At 39.1% G+C, this 20,090-nt stretch overlaps 1 protein-coding gene across 31 annotated transcripts in view; it reads right to left on the reverse strand.

Annotated features, from left to right (window-relative positions):
- Nucleotides 1-20,090, reverse strand: part of Adam22 (ADAM metallopeptidase domain 22) — a 237,521-nt gene that overhangs the window by 68,192 nt on the left and 149,239 nt on the right. For 16 of the 31 annotated variants that reach the window (XM_063243307.1, XM_023567362.2, XM_003475083.5 and 13 more), the window contains 6 exons: nucleotides 18,475-18,557; nucleotides 12,528-12,591; nucleotides 10,822-10,891; nucleotides 5,730-5,800; nucleotides 3,235-3,309; nucleotides 1,583-1,654 (listed from right to left, as the gene is read on the reverse strand). In XM_063243307.1, coding sequence (XP_063099377.1) covers nucleotides 1,583-1,654; nucleotides 3,235-3,309; nucleotides 5,730-5,800; nucleotides 10,822-10,891; nucleotides 12,528-12,591; nucleotides 18,475-18,557 — 435 coding nt within the window. Of the gene's footprint in view, nucleotides 1-1,582; nucleotides 1,655-3,234; nucleotides 3,310-5,729; nucleotides 5,801-10,821; nucleotides 10,892-12,527; nucleotides 12,628-18,474; nucleotides 18,558-20,090 lie in introns of all 31 variants that reach the window. The other 15 variants (XM_063243246.1, XM_063243315.1, XM_063243296.1 and 12 more) reach the window with 1 other exon arrangement.

Raw genomic sequence — 20,090 nt, forward strand, 5'->3', positions numbered from 1 at the left:
AAATGATCTGATTTTAACAAATATTTATAGCCAACTCCACTTTTTGGCAGCCTGAACAAAAGAAATATGCATTTTTCAGAAACCTGGCCAAAAAAAAAAAATATGGATCAATAAAGACTCTTCAGGGCCAGGGATTTAGCTCAGTGGCCTAAGTGTCTGCCTGGCAAGCATGAGGTTGAGTTTGATCCCCGGTACCAAAAAAAAAAAAAAAAGACTTCAGGGAAATACACAGTTTCTATACAACCTGACTGCCACTGATTTAACCTCCTGGGGTGGGTACTGGTGCTGCCCTGTCCAGGGAAGCTATGAAAGGAGGTACAGTGTGTTTATGTAATAGCGTCACTGCCACAGTACCAGGCACTCTTTGAAAAAGGACAAGTGTTGCAGGATGCCGCTCTCACTAGAAGGACACTGTGAGTATTTGTTAGGGGCTACAACTCAACCTTTATTGTCTGCAGTTTGATAAAACACAGGGAGGAATTCGTGCAAATCTGTGGGTAACTTTCTCTCCCAGAGAGAGATCAAGGTCACAAAGTCCACTGTCAAGTCACCAGGACACCTTGGCTGAAGGGCAACTAAGAGCCATAAAGTATAAGAACTGAATATTTTGTACAAACCAAGTTTGCAGTCTCACAAAGTCAAAGAACGGAATCACAGACCATAAGGAGAAGTGAGGAAAGTATTCACTGGAAATCAGAAGAAGAACAACAACAGTTCCTGGTCTTATGTGGGGCGGGGGTCTGAACAGGAATCAAACTGTATTCTTTGTCCTGCTCTTACATGAATAAGCAGAACTCATTTTAAAGAAAATGAGTTCAGGGGCTGGGGGTTTAGCTCAGCGGCATAAGTGCCTGCCTTGCAAGTGTGTGGTCATAAGTTCGATCCCTGGTACCCATAAAAAGGAAAAAGACCAAAAAAAAAAAAAAGAAAAGAAAAAGAAAATGAGTTCAAAAGAAACTGATTGTTTTGCATTCTTACATCCCCCCAGGTCTCAGAGGTAGGAAGGTATTGTCAACTAACCGAGCACACTCAGGAGAACCTCTCCTCCTGGAAGGAAGGTGTTTATGTATCTAATTTAGCCTAACCTTTTACCTTTATTCTTGAGTTTCATTTGGTTTTGTTTTTATATTTCTAAGTTTAACTAGCTGTTTGAATTAGCTCTTACCTGGGAAGGATTATTTTCTTTTATCTGACTCTATCCGATCCTGATTTCCATTTTTGGTGCTTGTTTTTGTTTGGGGTACTGGGGAGCAAACTCATGACCTCACACTTACCAGGCAAGTGCTTGAGCCACTGAGCTAGATCCTTGACTTCCTACTCAGAGATTTAGTAACTAGCCAGGCCTAGTGGCACACTCCTGTAATCTCAGCACTCAGGAGGCCGAGGTAGGAGGAGTTGCAAGTTCGAGACCAACCTGGGCTACAAAGTGAGCGCAAGGCCCAATTTGAACTGCAGAGAGAGACCCTGTCTCAAAGAGACCAAAAAAAAAGTTTAGTAACTAAACACTACAGTATTAATACTTCTGCTAGCAACTTGGAGATAATATTTTTCTAGAACAATACCGAATCAGGTCAATACTTACTAAATCTGCCATGTTCACCACAGATTTCGCATAGGTATTGGTATGGACAACAGAAAGTCGATGTTTTTTAAACTGAAAGCAAAAGAAAATAAGTAAAAGGTTTTCTGAGTTACCAGGAGCTCATCAGCTCAGCAGAGAAAGCATACTGCTGCAGAAGGCTTCCGTGTCCCAAAGGCTTTCCATAAAAGACATCTGAAGTTGAGATCTAGTTTTTTATTCACCCTGTAGCCTGAAGCAAGGCTCTTAAAAGCTTGAGGCCTCAAGAGAAAGTAAAAATTATTCACTCCTTCCATTTCACAGGTTTATTTTGTTCAGAATTGTCATTCAAAACAATAAACAGATGAGAACAGTCTATCAATTGCAAGCCGCACAAATCTAAGCAGGGAAAGACCAGAAATAGTGGATGTGAACCCTGCTAAAAGGATATTAAAGTTAAGGTTCTGAGAGACTTAGTAAGAGTAAAACCCTGAGACAAAGGTTACAAGAGGTGGCTTCCCCTTCAGCGTGGATCAGGTACATCTTTTGTTTAGCTGCAGTAGTGTTTTAAAAACCAGAGAGGATCACGTTTCTGGCTACCTGTAAAGGAGCAGACCCACCTGGAAATAACTGGCAAGTGCTGCGAGGCAGCCGCTCTCCTGAAAACCCACATGCTTTCCTCTTGCGCAGGCCTCACCCCAGTTGAATTACACCTGGCTCACTTTTCACAAGTCATTCGCCCTTATATGTCTATAAACATCTGAATTTATAACTAACATGCTCAAAATACATGTGCTTGCAGCTTAGCCTTGTTCATAAAATCCCAAGGAACAGTAACATTCACTGCATTCAAATAGGTCGGAAGAAAACAGACCTAGCAGGGACAAGGATGCACCAATCGATCCTGTAAGCAACAGTCATAGAGAAGCCTGACCTCATTTATTTAATCATATATAAGTGACACATTTTCCCTCAAGCACATCACACTGTATAAATTAAAATGCATCTGAAATAAAGTAAAATTCAGTGATACGCGTCACTGGACACTTTAATTTAAAATTATGCTTTTATGGAACCACTGACATCACAACTCAGGAGTCTGCTAGGAATGTAACCATACTGATTGCAACACACCCACTAGTTAAATGTGCACGCTATGAGTCCAAATAGCTAATTCAATGAGAAAGTTTTGCCAAATTCTTGTTCTTGGACTTCATTAATTGGCAGGTAAGCATTTCCACATGATTTTCAGCATGGCAAGACAGAAATAGAAAAATTGCTTTTCTTTCATTAGGATAAAGTTGTGCACTGACAACTAAAATTTCACTAAATTGATGTTTCACTTACTTTTTCAAATAGGAAACAGAAATTATTTCAACTTTTCCAAACATTGTTATTTTAATATGAGGAAATTCAAATATTAATAACTTAATTAATCAAGGAAATTCAAAGAGTTTACATCGATCTAACAAATATTTTTGTAATATCGTAAATTCCTGCTAGTTAATTCCACCCCAGAGTGCTTCCCACTAGTTCGCTGGTTAACGAAAATACCTGACTATGGAAACACTTTTCCCCGGATTACAACTTGGGGAGCTTTCTATCTCTTCTAGATATATTATACCCACCAGTTTTAGTAGATGCACACACAAGTTAAAAATAAAAGTAAATCCTACCATGAGATGATCATTCACAATCATTAGTTCAATATATTTGGTTTCTTCTTCCACATTACGAGGATATCGAAGAAGCTACAAGGTGATAAAAGACAAAAATAACACCTAAATGAGTCCTAACACCTAAACTGGACTATGTAAAACAAAACAAAAAAAAGGAGCAAGGAATCAGCAAAACAAAAATTTCCTTTGTTCCTTTACCAATTTTTAACTTTCATCAATTTACTTAGTTTCGCATAGTAATAATAAATTTACATGGGTTAAAAAGCCAACAAAGTATAAAAAAGCCTACCCTTAGAGTTTTCCTTACATACCCAATTTCTACTTCTTCCACAGTGGGTACAGAGAAGTTTCTTTCAGAAATATTTATGCCAATAAAATTCAATATGAATATAGTTTATTTTATACTTCCATTCATTTTACTCTTCTATACCAAGTATTTTCATGTAGCAGAATACACATGAAGATCATTCTTCCTGGTTTAAGTTAATTTCAGCATTGTTTCCAGGAGAGGAGTGACTATATCATTATGTTATAGTTTCCAAATCTGGGACCAAGACAAACCCCTTGCTCTTTGTTTATCTGGTACAGTGAAATCTCTCTACTCATCAATACATTTTATCTACTTTCAAAATCACGATCAATGATGTTACAGACAAGAGCTATCAGGGCAGTCCTTCTCTCTGTTCTCTGTAGTTGTTAGACCATAACACAATGCTCAACAAGATTGATAATATTAACCTCCTTTGATGGCATGGTCCAGTAGACATTTTTCACTTTTTGGTCACTTGCCCATGGGCCATTTCTGTGATCAGAGTGTACAACCCAACCTGAATAAATACATGTGCACTTGTTTTAAGGGCTACATTTAAAGCAAACTAAAAATATGCTGCCAGATGCTTGTTAAATATACTCTTAAACTTTAAAACTTCTTAAAAGCTCTTATAAAATCAAGTTGATAGAGAATGATACACTGTATTTCTAAGGATGAAAACCAAAGATAACACCAAATTATTTCTAATGGATGTTGTTAGGATCAAAGGATCTGCTTTGCCAATTGTGGGACTTAAATATCATTGACTTCCCAAGTCCCAACATGGTCTTCACGTCCCAGAGTCGCCATGGCAGCCACACAGTTTTAAAACATTTCAATTTTAGGGGCTGGGGATTTAGCTCAGCGGCATAAGCGCCTGCCTTGCAGGCAGGCAGTCGTGAGTTCGATCCCTGGTACCGATAAAAAGGAAAAAGACCAAAAAAAAAAAAAAAAAAAAATTATAAAACATTTCAATTTTAATGGTCCACCAGAGGAACCAAGGATTTATCCACTTGGCAAGCGTTATATGGTAAGGAGCTTAAGAAGCACTTGAGGGCATATGCCAAAAGAATACTCCCCTATTCTTTCAATTCAGGAGTCATCTGTTTTAAATTGACTCTAGACAGTAATTACTTTTACCTACTTAACTGGGCTTCAACATGTATATATGGTACATGTTCCTGTATCTCCACAACATACAGGAAACTCATAAAGGAATTCAAGGACACACAGGCTTCTGAGAGGCAGTTCAGACCATACACATAATTGTAAACATGTCTCTGAGCTCAGAAGGCCAGAGGCATGTTTCTTAAGCCTCTCATGCTATGCTGTCTTTATCAGTAAAATAAGGATAGGAAAAATACTTTCCTCATAAGGTAGTGAAGATTAAATGTGTTAATGCAGTTTAAAATTCTTATGACAGAGCAAGGTACCTGTTAAGTGTTATCACCACTATCTTGAATTCATTTTGAGTCCATGAAATAAGGCCCATTTTTATTCTCCTACACATCTGGCATCTGTACCACTTACCTCACCACAACAAATGCCTAAACTAGCATTTACCCTCTCAAAGAGACCCAACATAGATTTAAATGATCAGCAGCTGCCAAGTATTTTAAAGTATCATAATATACAGAATGCGATAAAAAATATGATATATACGTCAATAAATCATTATAACAGAAACAGGTACACTAACACTAATCCCCCTCAAACAACCCACTGTACCCACTTCAAACACATTATGGCATTGTTCTTGGCACTTTCTGAAGCAGTTTTGGAAGTCCTTTTTCACGAGTGTCTGTCTTCAGTTGCACTGCGAGGCTGCCTTGAAGTCCTGTGTTGATTTAAAACATTTACTTTCATGGTCCTTCAACTTCAGCAAAGAGCCAGCAGCTGCACAGCAAGCAGAGTGGACAGGGATGCTGCAATGTTTTATCTGCCCACCTCTCCACAGCGTGGTCCTTTGGGGAAGCGTTCACTTATTATTTTTTTATTACACTTTGTGAAAAGGACTTCCAGAACCACTTCAGAAAGTGGCGAGGATAATGCAGTATGTTAGAAATGAGAACAGTATATAACAGGTAGTAATGGCGATGAGTCTTTTACTGTAATAAATGTTTTAAAATTTAAATATTCATCACATTTTTCAATGACCCCTTATATACCTGTGAATACATACCTGCCGTTTGCTCCTTCTTAGTCTTGGCTTTGGAATAAACTTTGGTAGAGTGATGTTTACTTGTTGAAATTCTAAAAGAAAAAAATTAGACAGTACATTTGTGAGATTTCTTTATAAATCTTTTCTCTTATGAATTTTATAACCTATAATGTTGCGTTTAATTATTACATAGGACATTAATCAGGTAGGTGTTATAAATATATAATCAGTGGGTAAAATTTACAAAAATCTCAAACATTATTCCTTTTCTAATTTTTATCTATTTTTTCATATTTACTCTATAAATACCATCTCATTCTCTAGCAGGAATCTTCTAAATATCAGACTTGACCTTTACCTTCATTATCAACCTTCTAGAGGCAGCAAAATAAAAACAGTACTAAGAATTAAGTAGAAAACAATCACATTCATAAATTCACGATGTATTAAGAAATTATTTTAAGGCACTCAGGTTTTTACTTGTTTCCAACTCACTGGCAGTCTTCTTGACTCACAATGAAATTTATCTCAGGCTTTGCTTGCTCTTAGGAATTGACGAGAACACCTGAAACCCTCTTAACTTGTAGGTCAGAATTATATTATATAAGACTAAGTTGTTTGTAAGGGATGATGTTCTACAAAATAAAAGAAAAAGTGCAATCATTCCGTGGGGATAGCGATTTCCTGAAACACTGACAGCTGAACAACACGAAGCAGTCAGATTTGGAACTTCTCAGGGGAGTATGCTATATATATATGACAGTGAAGGTGAGTCATTATGGTTCTTGGATACTCTTTATAAAATTGAAAAGTTGTTTAAAATCACAACACTGTACTGCAATGTGGTAAAATTTGTTTTTTATCCTATGTGCAACTTATCATATTCATAGGGAAAAATCACTGTTATAATCAAGTATATAATAATATCAAAGGAACTGTGAAAGATCTTTTAATCTAAAGATATGGCCAAGACTCATTTAAATTTGTTTACCTCGGTTTCTTTTTCATTACCTTAACTGTTTTGTTAGACAATAATTATTTTAAGCTAATTTCCAATTTTTTCTTTAATATTGGAGAGAGCACAGCAATTGTATTACTGTCAGAGGGGAAAGGTAACTATGGTTGGTAAACACTGTGACAGAGAAGTGGACAATAGTATCAGGAGTATAAGGAGATTAATGTGAAAGCTACTTCTTTCATTTTCAGGCATGTTCCTCCCATTATTTTACTTAAGATGGTGATCACTTGGCCCTATAAGGAATTTGCTGAATAAAGGAGTAAGTTTTCTCTTGCAATTAACTGATGAAACATAGAAAAACAAGGTGACAGAATTAGACCAAATCATGTCAATAATTATACTAAACGTTAACAAACAGTATTTAAATAACTGAACATCCATCCAAAAACTAAAAGTGCAACCCCTGCCTTTCACCATGCATAAAAAATAATCTGGCAGGATAATAGATTTTAAAATATTTTTATTTTTTCAATTTTTAAATAATAAAAAGTGTTTAGAATAGAGAATATCTGTTGTAAAAGTACTAGGCCAGGAATTCAGAGTAGCAAATATGTTGTAAAAAAAGCAATGATCATAAAATTTTATGAAAGTCTACAAATGGATGTTAAAATTAAAACTCCTGCTTATGACAAAACACCATTAGGAAGATGAACGGTCAAGCAAAAGCATGGGGAAATCTTCTGAGGAAAGGCCTTGGATCTAAAATATGTTAATCACTGAACCACACACCAGATGTTGGTCAAGAGGTGAAACAATCAGACCTCTCATGTAATACCGTATGAGGTAAAGATAGCGTAACCACTCTGGAAAGGGTCAGCAAGTTCTCATGAAACAATGGGAATCAAACAAAACTGGAGACATCCAAGGACTTGCTGGAAATGCAAATTCTCAAACTGTAATAACCAAGATCTACTAAACTGAAAACTCTTGAGAGAGGACCAGCACGCTGCAGCTACCACCTTACCAGGTGACTCAGATTGCACAAAAATTTGAGAATATTGTTATAGAGTTAAATAGCCACTCAGTGGCCCAGAAACACCATTCTGAGATGTTTAACAGGAGAAATAAAAACACATCTTTACAAAAAAGGCTGGTACAAGAACATTCACAGTTGCTTATTTGTAAGAGCTCCAAACTGGAAATAAGCCAAACATCCCTCAACATAGTGAGTAAAAAATTATAGTGCATCCATATAATAGAATACACTCAATAATTAAAAAGAACGAACTGTTGCTATTCCTGACAACATAAAACTCACAGGCATACACTGAGCAAAAAATGCTAGATAAAAAGTAAGATTCCATTTGTCTGAAGTCCTACAATAGGCAAGACTATTCTAGGCCAAAAGTAATCAGCAAAGTGATTGTGGATGTGGGAGACACTGCCTGAAAAGGCAAGGAAAAAGTTTCTGGGGTAACAGAAACATTCTGCATCTCAGCAGGGCATGGTCACAGCTCACTGAGTATACACGCATTGAACACATTCACTGCATCATTCTGTAAAGACTTATGGTAGGGCTCCATAAGAAATATAACAAGGTTCCTCCCCCCTCAAAATGTGTTCTTAGCAACACTAGTCCTGAGAAATGTACCATGTAAAATAAGAGATCCTATAGTCAAAGAAGATTGGAGAAGGCTAAATTATATTTCTATCTGTAGGCAATACATAACACGTAGCAATATAAAAGTACTGCTAATTCATAATACATTTAAAATGCATTCAACCTAAAACAAACAGTCTTATTCTTGAGCTTATTCATCTCACACACATACATACACACACACAAAAAAAAAACCCTACACTTTTGAGGTCACAGTTCTTAACCATGGCATGGTGCAAAGGATGAGTGATTACTTAAGAGTTGATAAACTCCAAGAAGACCCAGAGGGACTGCCCATAACCAAGACCCCTCAGCATGGAGTCTCAGAGCTGAAGCTTCTGTAGCTTTTTTCTAATAGAACCAAAAAGCAAGGATAAGGGACAAAAGCAGGGCGTCTGTGCAGGCACTCATGTAGGGGCAGGGAAAGTTAGGGCAATCTAAGTGACAGATCGGGCAGGGGAGGAGAAGGCCAGAGCGTGCATTCCTTAAGGCAGTACATGTGCTCCCACTGGGGGCTGTCTTTTAATCCCTACCCATGCATTCCGGGAGGTACTGGGCATGTGATGCCAAATGTCCCTTATCTCTGGCATAGCCATCTCACATACCACTGGCCAGCATCCCCACATTTTAACACTTATTTGCCTCTTGCTTTATTCCAACTTTTTATAGAAAATCATAATGTTTAGAAACAAATAGTGCTAATTCCTAGAGGAAGCTAGAAACTCAGTGAGACAGGCATTAAGTTTGCAAATAATAAATTTAAAAATGAATGTAATAATAGCAAAACTGTCACATCACTTCCAAATTTTCTTCTGAAAAGACTCCTGAGCAAAATTTTAAAAAGCAATTATAAGAAGCCAGGCATGGTACTACATGGCTATGATCCTAGGAGGCTGAGGCAGGAGGATAACAGTTCAAGCTGGCTAGGTTAGTAATTTAGTCAAACAAACAAACAAAAAAACCACAAAAGTGGCTGGGGATGTAACTCAGTATTAAGGCCCCAATTCAGTCTCTAATACCATGAGAGACAGATAGACAGACAGACAGACAGACAGAGATTACAGTAGAGATTTAGATAGATACAAGGTTATACTGTGAGAAGCCTATAACCATATCTTTAGGGTGAACTTTTACATATTACTTTAAATATTAACGCTGATTGCTCCCAGTAATACCTATTATTTATAGCTTTATCCTCATGCAAATAGTCATGATTTATTTTCTTCCCATAATAGGATTTATAAAAAAGTTTCATAAGTTTACTGAAGAGAAGTCTAAAGAGTCATCTCTGTGTTTGTGTATTTTTCTACGACATAGGACCTTCTATCCCCACTTTGGCAAAACTCTGCCCACTTGCAGTAAGAGAGAAAGGAAGGGAGTACTACTTTCTTCTCAGGGCAACTGCAGGAGGCTAAGGAGTTAGTACTTATTTCAGTGGAGAGACAATGGAAAACACCCAGCCATTTTCTTGTGAAGGCAAAAGGTAAACTTCTTTGTGCTTTTCTAAGCAGTAATTCAGGATCTGCTCTCAGGCTGGCAAATTTCCCATCTCCTCTTGGGCCCATCTTCCCTCGGATAATTTCATGGTGTCATAAGCCAGCATCTCACTTTGTAACTCACCAGCTGTGGAACCATGAAAAAAGACAAACTAGCTGAGCCTCTGTTCCTTCATCTACAGAATGGGAATAATATTGATCTTACAGAGCTGTTGCAAAGATTGAATTAAGATTAAAATCAGAATGGCCAGGATTCACTTTTTAGGGGAGGAAGCAACTCTGTACCAGATATTCAGAGTGTACCCCCTCTTTAGAGGAAGGAAACAAAGGAGACCCAGGTAGCTGGAGCAAAGTCGCCCTGTACAATCATCACCCTGCTAATGAGGCCCAGGTACAAGTGGGCTGTTCTTGCATGGGAAGACCTGGATGCAACTCTCAACTCAGTATCTACAACACAATATCTCAACTCAATATCTCAACACAAAAATCTATCTATAAATACATGTGAGAACAAAACACTAATCTCACAAATGGCACACATGTAAAAGCTTAATCTAGATTCGATTTTTTCCTAAAATCACTGAAGCAAAAAAGAGATGAGAAAAATAAGTGGCAAAATGAGTTAAAGAGTCCATTCTTATGTTTATAAAACCATTATTCACTAAGAGTGATTTTTTTACATATTACCTACACAAAAAAATTCTTGCAGTAACATTATTTCTCCGCTAATTCCATACTTTTTAAGTTTTAGATTTTTTAAAGATCTCTTTCAGTGTGCTCAAGCTATATCTTTCCAAACTCTTTATTATATGAGGCTAGTTTGCATATTATTTCTCTTCTTGATGCCAACTGACTTTCCCGCTAAAAACCGTCAAAACATAGGATAATGGTATTTTGGGGGGTTAATGATATTTTGCATATAGATTAGTTTCAAAGCATTAAATGAATTCTTAAAGTTGTCCTTTAAAAAAAAAAAAACCCTCTACATGTGCACCGTACCAGATGGAAGATCATCCAAGGGAAATTCAAATACTCTGGATTTGTAAACTAAATGGGAACGGAAATCCTCCTGAAATGACAGAAGCAACAGAGATTAAGCAAGGATAGCTGGGTATCTCAAGACCCCTAGAACAGCCAGTACTTCATTATACATCCTCTTGGGTTTAGGGGTCTCCCTCCCACAGGTCTGCTTTCTCCCAGCACCAGAGCAACACCCAATTAGAAGCAAAAGGCATCCCGGAAAAGCCAAAGCCTACAGTAACAGGAAGTAAATAAATGGGCCTATTCCCCCCAAGAAAAGTAAGACATCTGGCAAAATGGGTTAATGTTTTTTATTACTGGCTCCTTTCACAGATCCCTGCTCCCTTTGAAAAGCCAGATAAGTTTAGTAGGCAGAGGCTGCAGAGGTACCAAACATCCAGGGAACGGGAACAGGGGGAGCAGGACATGCAGATGCCCAGATTCAAGTCACACAAAATTCCATTAGAAGGGAAGAAATCAAAGTCACCTTGTTCTTCTAGGAAAAATTAATGGGCATCCCAATAATTTCATCTGGCTTCATTTAATTACTAAAATAATAGTATGTCATAGTCAAGTTTCAAGACAGTACTGTTAAACAATCATACCGTTAAGCAAAGTGACAGGATAATAGGTACTCAGAAAATAACACGTAATTCAGATAGCTTCCTAAACATGACTATTTTATGTCACTCATAAAATTGTTTTCCTCTCCAAATGTTTGACCAATGTTGCATGAATAAAGAGGAGCATTTTGTATCCACAGCTAGCAAGGAAGTGTACTATATTCTCTATAGTTTACAACAGTAATTCAATCTTTTTCTGATTTGTAGCAAATAAATATTTTGACTAGAGTTAGGCAGAGAATTAAGAAATCCTAGGCTTCTCTGAACTATATTAGCACAGAGCCTTAAAGGCAACAGGCAACGGAGAAAATCTAGAATCTAGAAAAGAGAAGAGGAATGAACAATTACATTGGCTGTGGGTTTTATCTATTATGGACTGAATGTTTTGTGTGGCAGCCAAAATTCCTACGCTGGAGTCTTAACTGCATGTCACAGTAGCTGGAGACAGGGCCTGTATGAGACGGAAAAGGTTACATGAGGTTACAAGGGTGGGGCCAACCCAATCTAAGAGGGGGAGCCTTGGACAGGAGTAGACAAGCAGGGGTGCCTCTCTGTGCTGTGTAAGGACACAATGCAAAGGCGGTAGCCCTCTGCCACCCTAGGAGACAGCCCTCGCCAGATGCCAGTCCTACTGGTCTCATCATCATAGACTTCATAGCCTCTAAAACTAACAAAAAAAATCTTTTGTTGTTTAAGTGGTATTTGGTCATCGTAACCCACACTGACTAAGATCAGAGCATATTATGTTAAAGACAGAAATAAATGAACACCTCAAAGGGAAAACATTCCCTATAAAAAAAGAGGAAGAGATGAAAGAGAAGCTTGTTGTTGTGACTTATTCAATATACTACCCTATCCCTAAAAAATGCAAAAACGGGCTGGGGATTTAGCTCAGCGGCATAAGCGCCTGCCTTGCAAGCAGGCAGTCGTGAGTTCAATCTCTGGTACCGATAAAAAGGAAAAGGACAAAAAAATAAAAAAATTTAAAAAATGCAAAAACAGAGCTGACTGGGGAGGGAAGAAGACAAAATACTGACATTTCCATTGCAAGCAAGCACTTACCGGGGAGGTCTCATTTTCTTCGGGCTCAATGAGATACGTATGGTTCCCATCATAGAACATCCCGCTGCCAAGAACAGGAAAACAGGCACAGCCATCAGCTCTGATTACAGAACAAGATCATTCTATCATAGAAGCAGCCATAACACCAGTCTCACCCATCACCACACACAGCACCCACACACACACACACACACACACACACTGCTGACAGGGAAAGGGAACGGCCTCTCTCTCATCCCGAATGTCCCCCCTCAGGTCCTCTTAAGTTGACCACTTTCCCCACTGCTGTCATTGCTTCTCCCCCACCAGGTAACTCTAAGCCTGGAATATGCAGAAGGACACCTGCAGCTTCAGGCCCTTCCTTGTACTTTAAACACTGTAAACAAAACATGGGTGCTTTCTGCTACAGGAATTGTCAGGAATTATCCTAAGAATGACCTCCCCACATAAGACTTTCATAATAAAAGCAAACAAATGTCAATAATATGCCATAAGCAGAGAATTTTGCACTCAGTTATTCTTTTGCATATGTATGAGGGAAGTATGATAAATCTTCATTTTCCAGATGGGGAAACTGAAGTCCAGAAACATTGAGTAACTGGGCCAGATTACATCACCAGTCAGAGCAGAGGCATGAATGTAGCTCTAGGATGGATCCGTGATCTGCTGCTGTGCAATCAGCTATCTACCTTCATTCACTCATTCATTCATTCAGCATGTACTGACAACTCTACAATGCTCTAGGTGCTGGGGATACAATAGTGAACAAGACAGACCAATTCTGTCCTTGTGCTGTTGATGTGCATTCTACAGAGAAGAGAAAATAAATCCGCAATAAGGAAATATGTATTAGATGATGACAAATTTCAGAGAAAAAAAATAAAGCAGGTAAAGGACCAAAAGATTCAACGTGCAGGGCTAGAGAGAGGACCCCTGATCCAAAGAGGGGCTCAGAGTAAGGCAGAGAAGGTAACAGTGAAGCAACCACCTGAAAGCAGCAAAGGGACAAGTCACAAGCACACAAAGCGTATAAAGACCACTGCAGACAGAAATCCAAGGGAAGGGAATCTTGAATTGTCCAGGAACAGCAAGAAGGTTGTGAGGCTAGAGTCGACTGGACAAGGGAGAATGTGCTGGAAACTGAGATCGGGGTCAGCGGGGCCATATGAGCAAGCCCTCCAGGACGGAGGAGGAGAGGCCTCTGTAGACTTCAAGTCAGAGAAAGAGTTCTGTTTTGAAATGATAATCCCAGCTGCTGGCTGCAACAGACTGAGGATGGCAGGGACACAAGCAGAGACTGCTGCAGCAACCGGGGGAAAGCGGTAGCTTAAAAAACAGAAGAGGTAATGGTGGCTTAGATCAGGGTAGTAATGGAAGAACATGTGAGAGGGGGCCAAATTCTGGACACTCATTTATTTATTTTCATTGTTGGTGTGTTGCAGCTTGTGTCTAAATGTCCCAACGCCTCATGCAGTCATGGGTGGGGCTTCTCAGAGGTGGCTGGATCTAGGCTGTGAGATGCTGGGATTAAGGGTGCCCACTCTGGGAATGGGAGGCACTAATCCATATGCTTGCAGCCTGGACAGAATACAAAGGCTTCTTCTGCTGCTCTGCTGCTGCCACACTTGCTTGCCGCTTCTTGCCCTCTGTCTGCCCTGCTTTGCCATGGACTATTCCTCCTCTGCGATGCCCCTTCTGTCATGCCACCCTACCTCAGAGCCAGCGGATTATAGACTGAAACCTCTACAAACTGTGGGCTAAATAAACCTTCCCTCCTTTAACTTTAGGTGTATTCTGTCTTGGCAACGAGGAAAAAAAACTATGACATGGTGCTAGGGATTGAGCCTAAGACCTGGCACATCCTGAGCCCATGCCTCCTACTGTCCCCAGGCTGACTTGATTTTCCCCAGGAAAATTTGAAAGTAAAACCAAACAGGATTTATAGACTGACTTGATAAGGCACGTGTTGACAAAAACTCGAAGGCTTTGACCTGAACAACTAGAAAGCTGGAGTTACATCGGACAAGGTAAGCCAGGCATGGTGGCACACACGTGTGATCTCAAGCACTCAGGAAACTGAGGCATACTGAGATCAAGACCAGTCTGAATCACACAGTGAAAAAGGCTATAGGCAAAGCACAATAGGACAAACCCAAGAAACAGCATGGATCAGGAGACTGGTTTGGGATCTCTTAGGCTAGAGATAGCTCTCTGCTATCTGAGAAATCCTCCAGAGAGCATTTAAGCTACACCTGGTCTTGACTCATAAGCAATAGCTCCAGATAGCCGCTCTTTACAGAAGAACAGTACAATCCTTCTTCTGAGATGGGGCCATTAGGGGTGAGGAAACTTGTTTTATCATCCAGGCATCTAAGTGGAGGAGCTGTGTGGATCTGCAGGAAGCAGTGTGGTGTCAGAAGGGCTGCATGACAATCAAACTGTTGGATACAGAACAGTATTTATCTTTCACTGATCAGTTTTCTTACTAACCCAACAGGCTTCAGCTCTGCCTCTATCCAAATTACTTCATTACTGCTTTAACATCTTCCACATGTCCTAAAACATTATATACCCTCAAAATTGCTATTCTTACATCTGCAGATTTTTCAACTACGAGGATGAATTTGAATGATGTTATGTTTGGAATTTAAAGATAAACAGATGTATTTAATAGGATATTACTCATGAAATAGGCCCCCATCAGTGGGGAAATCCTTTTCAGAACAGTAGGCCAAATATGGAGTGAACATTTTCTCTATCCCTGCTGAGATCTGGCCACACCTATCCAGAAAATCATATAAAACAATCACCCACTGCCAGAATTCATTTGGCAACACTGGTTAAGTAGCAAGGAAGTTATTATGTTTAAATACCACAGGGTGCTATTTATCTTTGTATTAGGTTAATACCCAGTGGGACGATCACTTATTGGATTTAAACATTATGTACACAGTACAAAGAAAGTAGATTCGGACACTGTTTAAACCCAGAAGATATGGGTTCCCTCTGACAATATGACATTACTGATTCCTTAATAATCAAATCATACATGTATCTTATTCAATGCTACCTTTTTGTTTTAATAATATAAAGTCTGGTAAGTATATTGAAACCTTGACCCTATATACATACTTGGTTCAAAAAAAAAAAAAAACCTGTAACTAGGATCAAGTCATTAAAGAACAACTGATCTAACTAACATTTTATGAAACTGAATCAAAACATTTTGAACAGCAACCCTTCTGATAAATTTCCACAAGGGGGCAATACACTTACATTTTATTCCAGTTTTGAGGTTTCCATAGTTAAAAGACTGCCACACACCAAACACACAGGGTCAAAAATTTACCTATTTAATCCTTGAATTTTAAGAAATGAACTTTACAAGTTCTTTATGGAAAAGACATTGTCAGTCTGACTTTTACTTTTATGATCTTCAACTAAATTTACTAAGTCAGAAAAAAATGAATAAACCTCAAATTTTGTACAAAATATGAGCCATGTGTGAAATAATGTATCTCATGTCTAAAATACCACAAATGAGACAACCTAACTGTAACCCTATTATCTAGTATTCAGTAATATCCATCAAAAAGTATTTCTTTTTTAAATTTTTATTTATTTATTTATTTATTTGTCTTTTTGAGACGGGGTCTCACTATACAGTTCAGGCTGACCTTGAGCACTCTCTGTAGCCCAGGCTGGTCTTGAACTCGCAATGATCCCCCTGCCTCAGCCTGTGGAGTGCTGGGATTACAGGCGTGAGCCACCATGCCCAGTTCAAAAAATATTCCTGAGAGCAATTTTTATTCAGAAGGTAAAATCAAGATGAGATAAAACAACAAAAACCACATTAGTATATTCATCTAGCCTGCTCACCATAATTTAAGAACACTCAAACATGTTTGCACACAATTCTGGCCATATTCTGTTTATTTTTGTTTAGTTCTAAATTAAAATATTTCTACAGGCAGAAGTCAAATGTACCTAGTTAAAACAATGGAGGGAGGATTTAGCGTTCTACTCCTGATCCATCGTGATAAAATGTCTTGAAAGTTTCTGTCCTTCTTTAAATGACTATGGTAAGGTTAAGAGCAAGCTCTCAGTTTTAGATTCTGTGTCTAATAGAGCCTGTAAAAGGCACTAAAACCTTCTCTCGGATTCTCATAATTTTGTGTCTATTTGGAAAACTGGGAAGCAAACTGGAACAGTAACTGAGCACGATGTTGTATCAAGAGATGGCCATTTTAAGAAGAAAAATGAGGGGAAAGTCTTTTTTTAGTATCTCTCTTTCCTCTAGTATACATTTGCTGTCATAAATATTGACAAGCTCAACTATTCTACTCCTCATGACAGCTTTGCTCTTGTTGAAATCAGATCTAACAATTTTACTGTTGAGAGGGAGGATTTCAGCATTTCTTTTATGGAATAAGAAAACCAAGGCCCTCAGAGATTAAGTATGGATTGCAAGTTTATACAAATTTCTCTTTATTCCAAAAATGCACCTACAAATTTATTTCCAATAAGCAACAAAAAGTGGAGGTTTTTCTATGCCCCCAGGCTCCCTTCGCTGGCTCCTTAACCTCATACTATGCTTTGTGCCTAACACACCTACTGTCAAAGCCTGACAGCAGCTTCCTGCAGGCAGACAAGCTAGCTTCTGCAGTCTTTTTCTCTTTCTTTTTTCCCATCTATGTGTGACACTGAGAATTAAACACAGTAGAGAAACTCTCTACCACCAATCTACATCCCCAGTCCTTTCATTTTATTTTGGGACAAGGTCTGGCTAAGTTGCCCAGCTGGCCTCAAACTTGCAATGGTCTTCCCTCACCCTCCACAGTAACTGGGATTGCCAGCATGTGCCACCACCCCAGATCTCCAGCCTTTCTCAGTAGATCTCTTTTCTAGGTTAAAGATCTGCCAATCTAACACTCCTCCTCGGATGATTCCATCAAAGCCTGCTGTGAGCTCCACTTCCATTTCTACTTCTTCAAGACTAACTCTCAGCTTGCATTTTTCTCAGATTTTTTTCTCCTCATGAGGAACCAAATATACCTATCACATTCTACTACAGGCAGCTGGGCTGGATTTGCCCTCCCAGGAGAATGTGAGCCCTCAGGGCTCCGGTCTTGACTTCCTTAGTAACTGTTACAGGCAAAGGTGGGAACTACTGGTGGAAGAAAAACCCACACCTCTAACTTGATAACAGAAAGGAAGTATTTTGAAGTTTTCCAACCAAAACTTAAGGGCTAGCTTGTTCTGTACCAAAAAAAAAAGAATAAACAAGAAGGAAACGAATTGACTTAGTCCAAACACAACGCTGAGAAATGGTGCGGTAGTGTAAAGAGGTTATAAGACAAGTCAGAAGCAGCCTTCTGGGTCGCCCTCATGTTTAGGATGCAGGAAGGGAAGCAGCTCGTGTCCATCTCCAGCTAACACTGCTGACGGTGAAGGCCATGAGAAAAGCAGCGAGGAAGGACGAACTCACTCTCCCGAGATCTCTGAGAACATACGGATCCTTGCACAAACTGCTGAGAGCTAGGTGGGATTCCAGCGGAAGAGGACTAGAACACAGCAGCTCCTCACATCACCTGCATCCTTTTGCCAAACTTCCATTTACTGAGATTTCTCTTCTGTAAAAATCTAAAAACCACCACTGAGCAGGAATAGAGAAATGAAGAAGTTTCCCAACCCATTCCTATCTAATTTGGAAGAAACAAGAAACATGCTTCAAGTATCCCCTACAGGGCATCATATTATAATTACAACAGCTCAAATTTTAAAATCTCTGTTGTTTCAAAAACACAAAAAAGAAAAAATCTGAACCACTGATGATATAATAGTATTACTTGACACAAAACATAAACTTCTATTACGGTGTACTACAAAACAAAGAAAGTACGTTACTAAAAGAAGGAGTAGTACAAGGAACTTTTTGAACACTTACTGAAGTCCATGGCACGTTGACAGTGCAACAAAGGAGGCCGGGTTTCCTCGGATGTGGCCCTGGTAGTAACAGTGCTCGCCTCCCTGCAGACAGAAACAGCACAGAAGCCTTCAGCACCCCAAGGAGCACTGGCCCCAGCCTCTCGTGCTCACCCTGCTCCCCCACACGCCAGCCTCTGCCAGATGGCACGCTCCAGCCATTTCTAACAGAATTATTCATAAACAGTCCCAGGCAGCAGACTCCTAATCAAAAGACAGGGAAATAGAAGTTGACTTCATTGTCTTTGTATGTAAGAGCTACCGAAGGAACAAATCATCAGACACTGAAAACACATCTGGCCCTCATAGCCAGGATAAGTTTAGATACCTATTTGGCTAAACATCGATTTGTGGGGCATCCAAGCTTGTGTGGTGGCAGAGCAATGCTTTCTGTGGAGTTCAGGAAAAAGGAATACGAATCATTTAAAAATCACTAAATTACACTAATGGAGGAAAATACTGTTTTTATTTTATTTCTATCAAAACTTGACTAGAAGACACTTACTTTTCTTTTCCCAAAGCAGCTCAAAATGGCTTCACTAGTATGTTGTTGAGGCATAGAGTTGAAATGGTGAAGTTCTCCCAGCAACTAGTTCCATGAACTAAATTCTACTAATAGATTGTCTTTAGAATAGTTCTTTTCTTTAGAGTGAGTATGTCTGGAAAAGGAACCCGAATACATGATCTGCCATCTCATAGTGCTGACTTTCCCTGCACCAGCATTACCAGTGTCATCGGAAGCTTGTTAGAAATGTAGACTCTTCGGCCTCAGACCTGCTGCGGCAACATCTTTATTTCAAAACTCCTACAAGAGTCATATATACATTAAAGTTTGAGAAGCTCTGCTCTAAATGACCTTCTCCCATGGATCTATTTCTTCAGTAGCTGAAGGTTTCTAATTAAATTAACCCACTAAGATATGAAAGAATGGAACAAGAAGGACAGGAGAGTTTAAGGAGGCAAATGTTTCTTTAGTCTGGCTTAAGGAGCAATCCTAATGAAAATATTCAGTTCTTGACAAGCGGACAGAACAGCAAGTTAGGAAAATGACATGAAGATGTGGCAGGAGTAAAGAGATTTTTTACACCAAAATTCAAAGAATTATCCAGAGATAATTCTTGCAGGAGTTGGTGAATCTCAGCTTTGAGGAGGGAATGGACCAGCAGGTGAAATGGTACACAACTCCAGCCCTGCAGATGTCTAAAGGGGTCACTGGGATTCATGAACTGAGGTCTATGGATGGATCCCACAGAGAAGACAGAATGCTACTCACATCTGACAGAGCAAAGGATGGAATCTAGAAGGTACTGCAGGGGCAGACACAAGTCTTGGATACAAAAACAAAGCCACTGACTAACTTCCTGAGGAGAACTGGTGTTAACATGAGCTACTGGTTCCTTCATCTATAATCCTTTTTTTTTTTTTTTTTTTTTGGTACCAGGAATCAAACTCAGGACCTTGTGCTTGCCTTCATCTATAATCTTAAGCAAGCTACAGAAACTACCTGTGTCTCAGTTTCTTCATATGTCAAATGGTGATTACTATCTCAGAAGATTGTTAATAAGAATTAAATGAGCT

Source organism: Cavia porcellus, unplaced genomic scaffold (assembly GCF_034190915.1).
Source record: "Cavia porcellus strain 051 isolate PalLab524CR breed Dunkin Hartley unplaced genomic scaffold, mCavPor4.1 scaffold_2, whole genome shotgun sequence".
Lineage (NCBI taxonomy): Eukaryota > Metazoa > Chordata > Mammalia > Rodentia > Caviidae > Cavia > Cavia porcellus.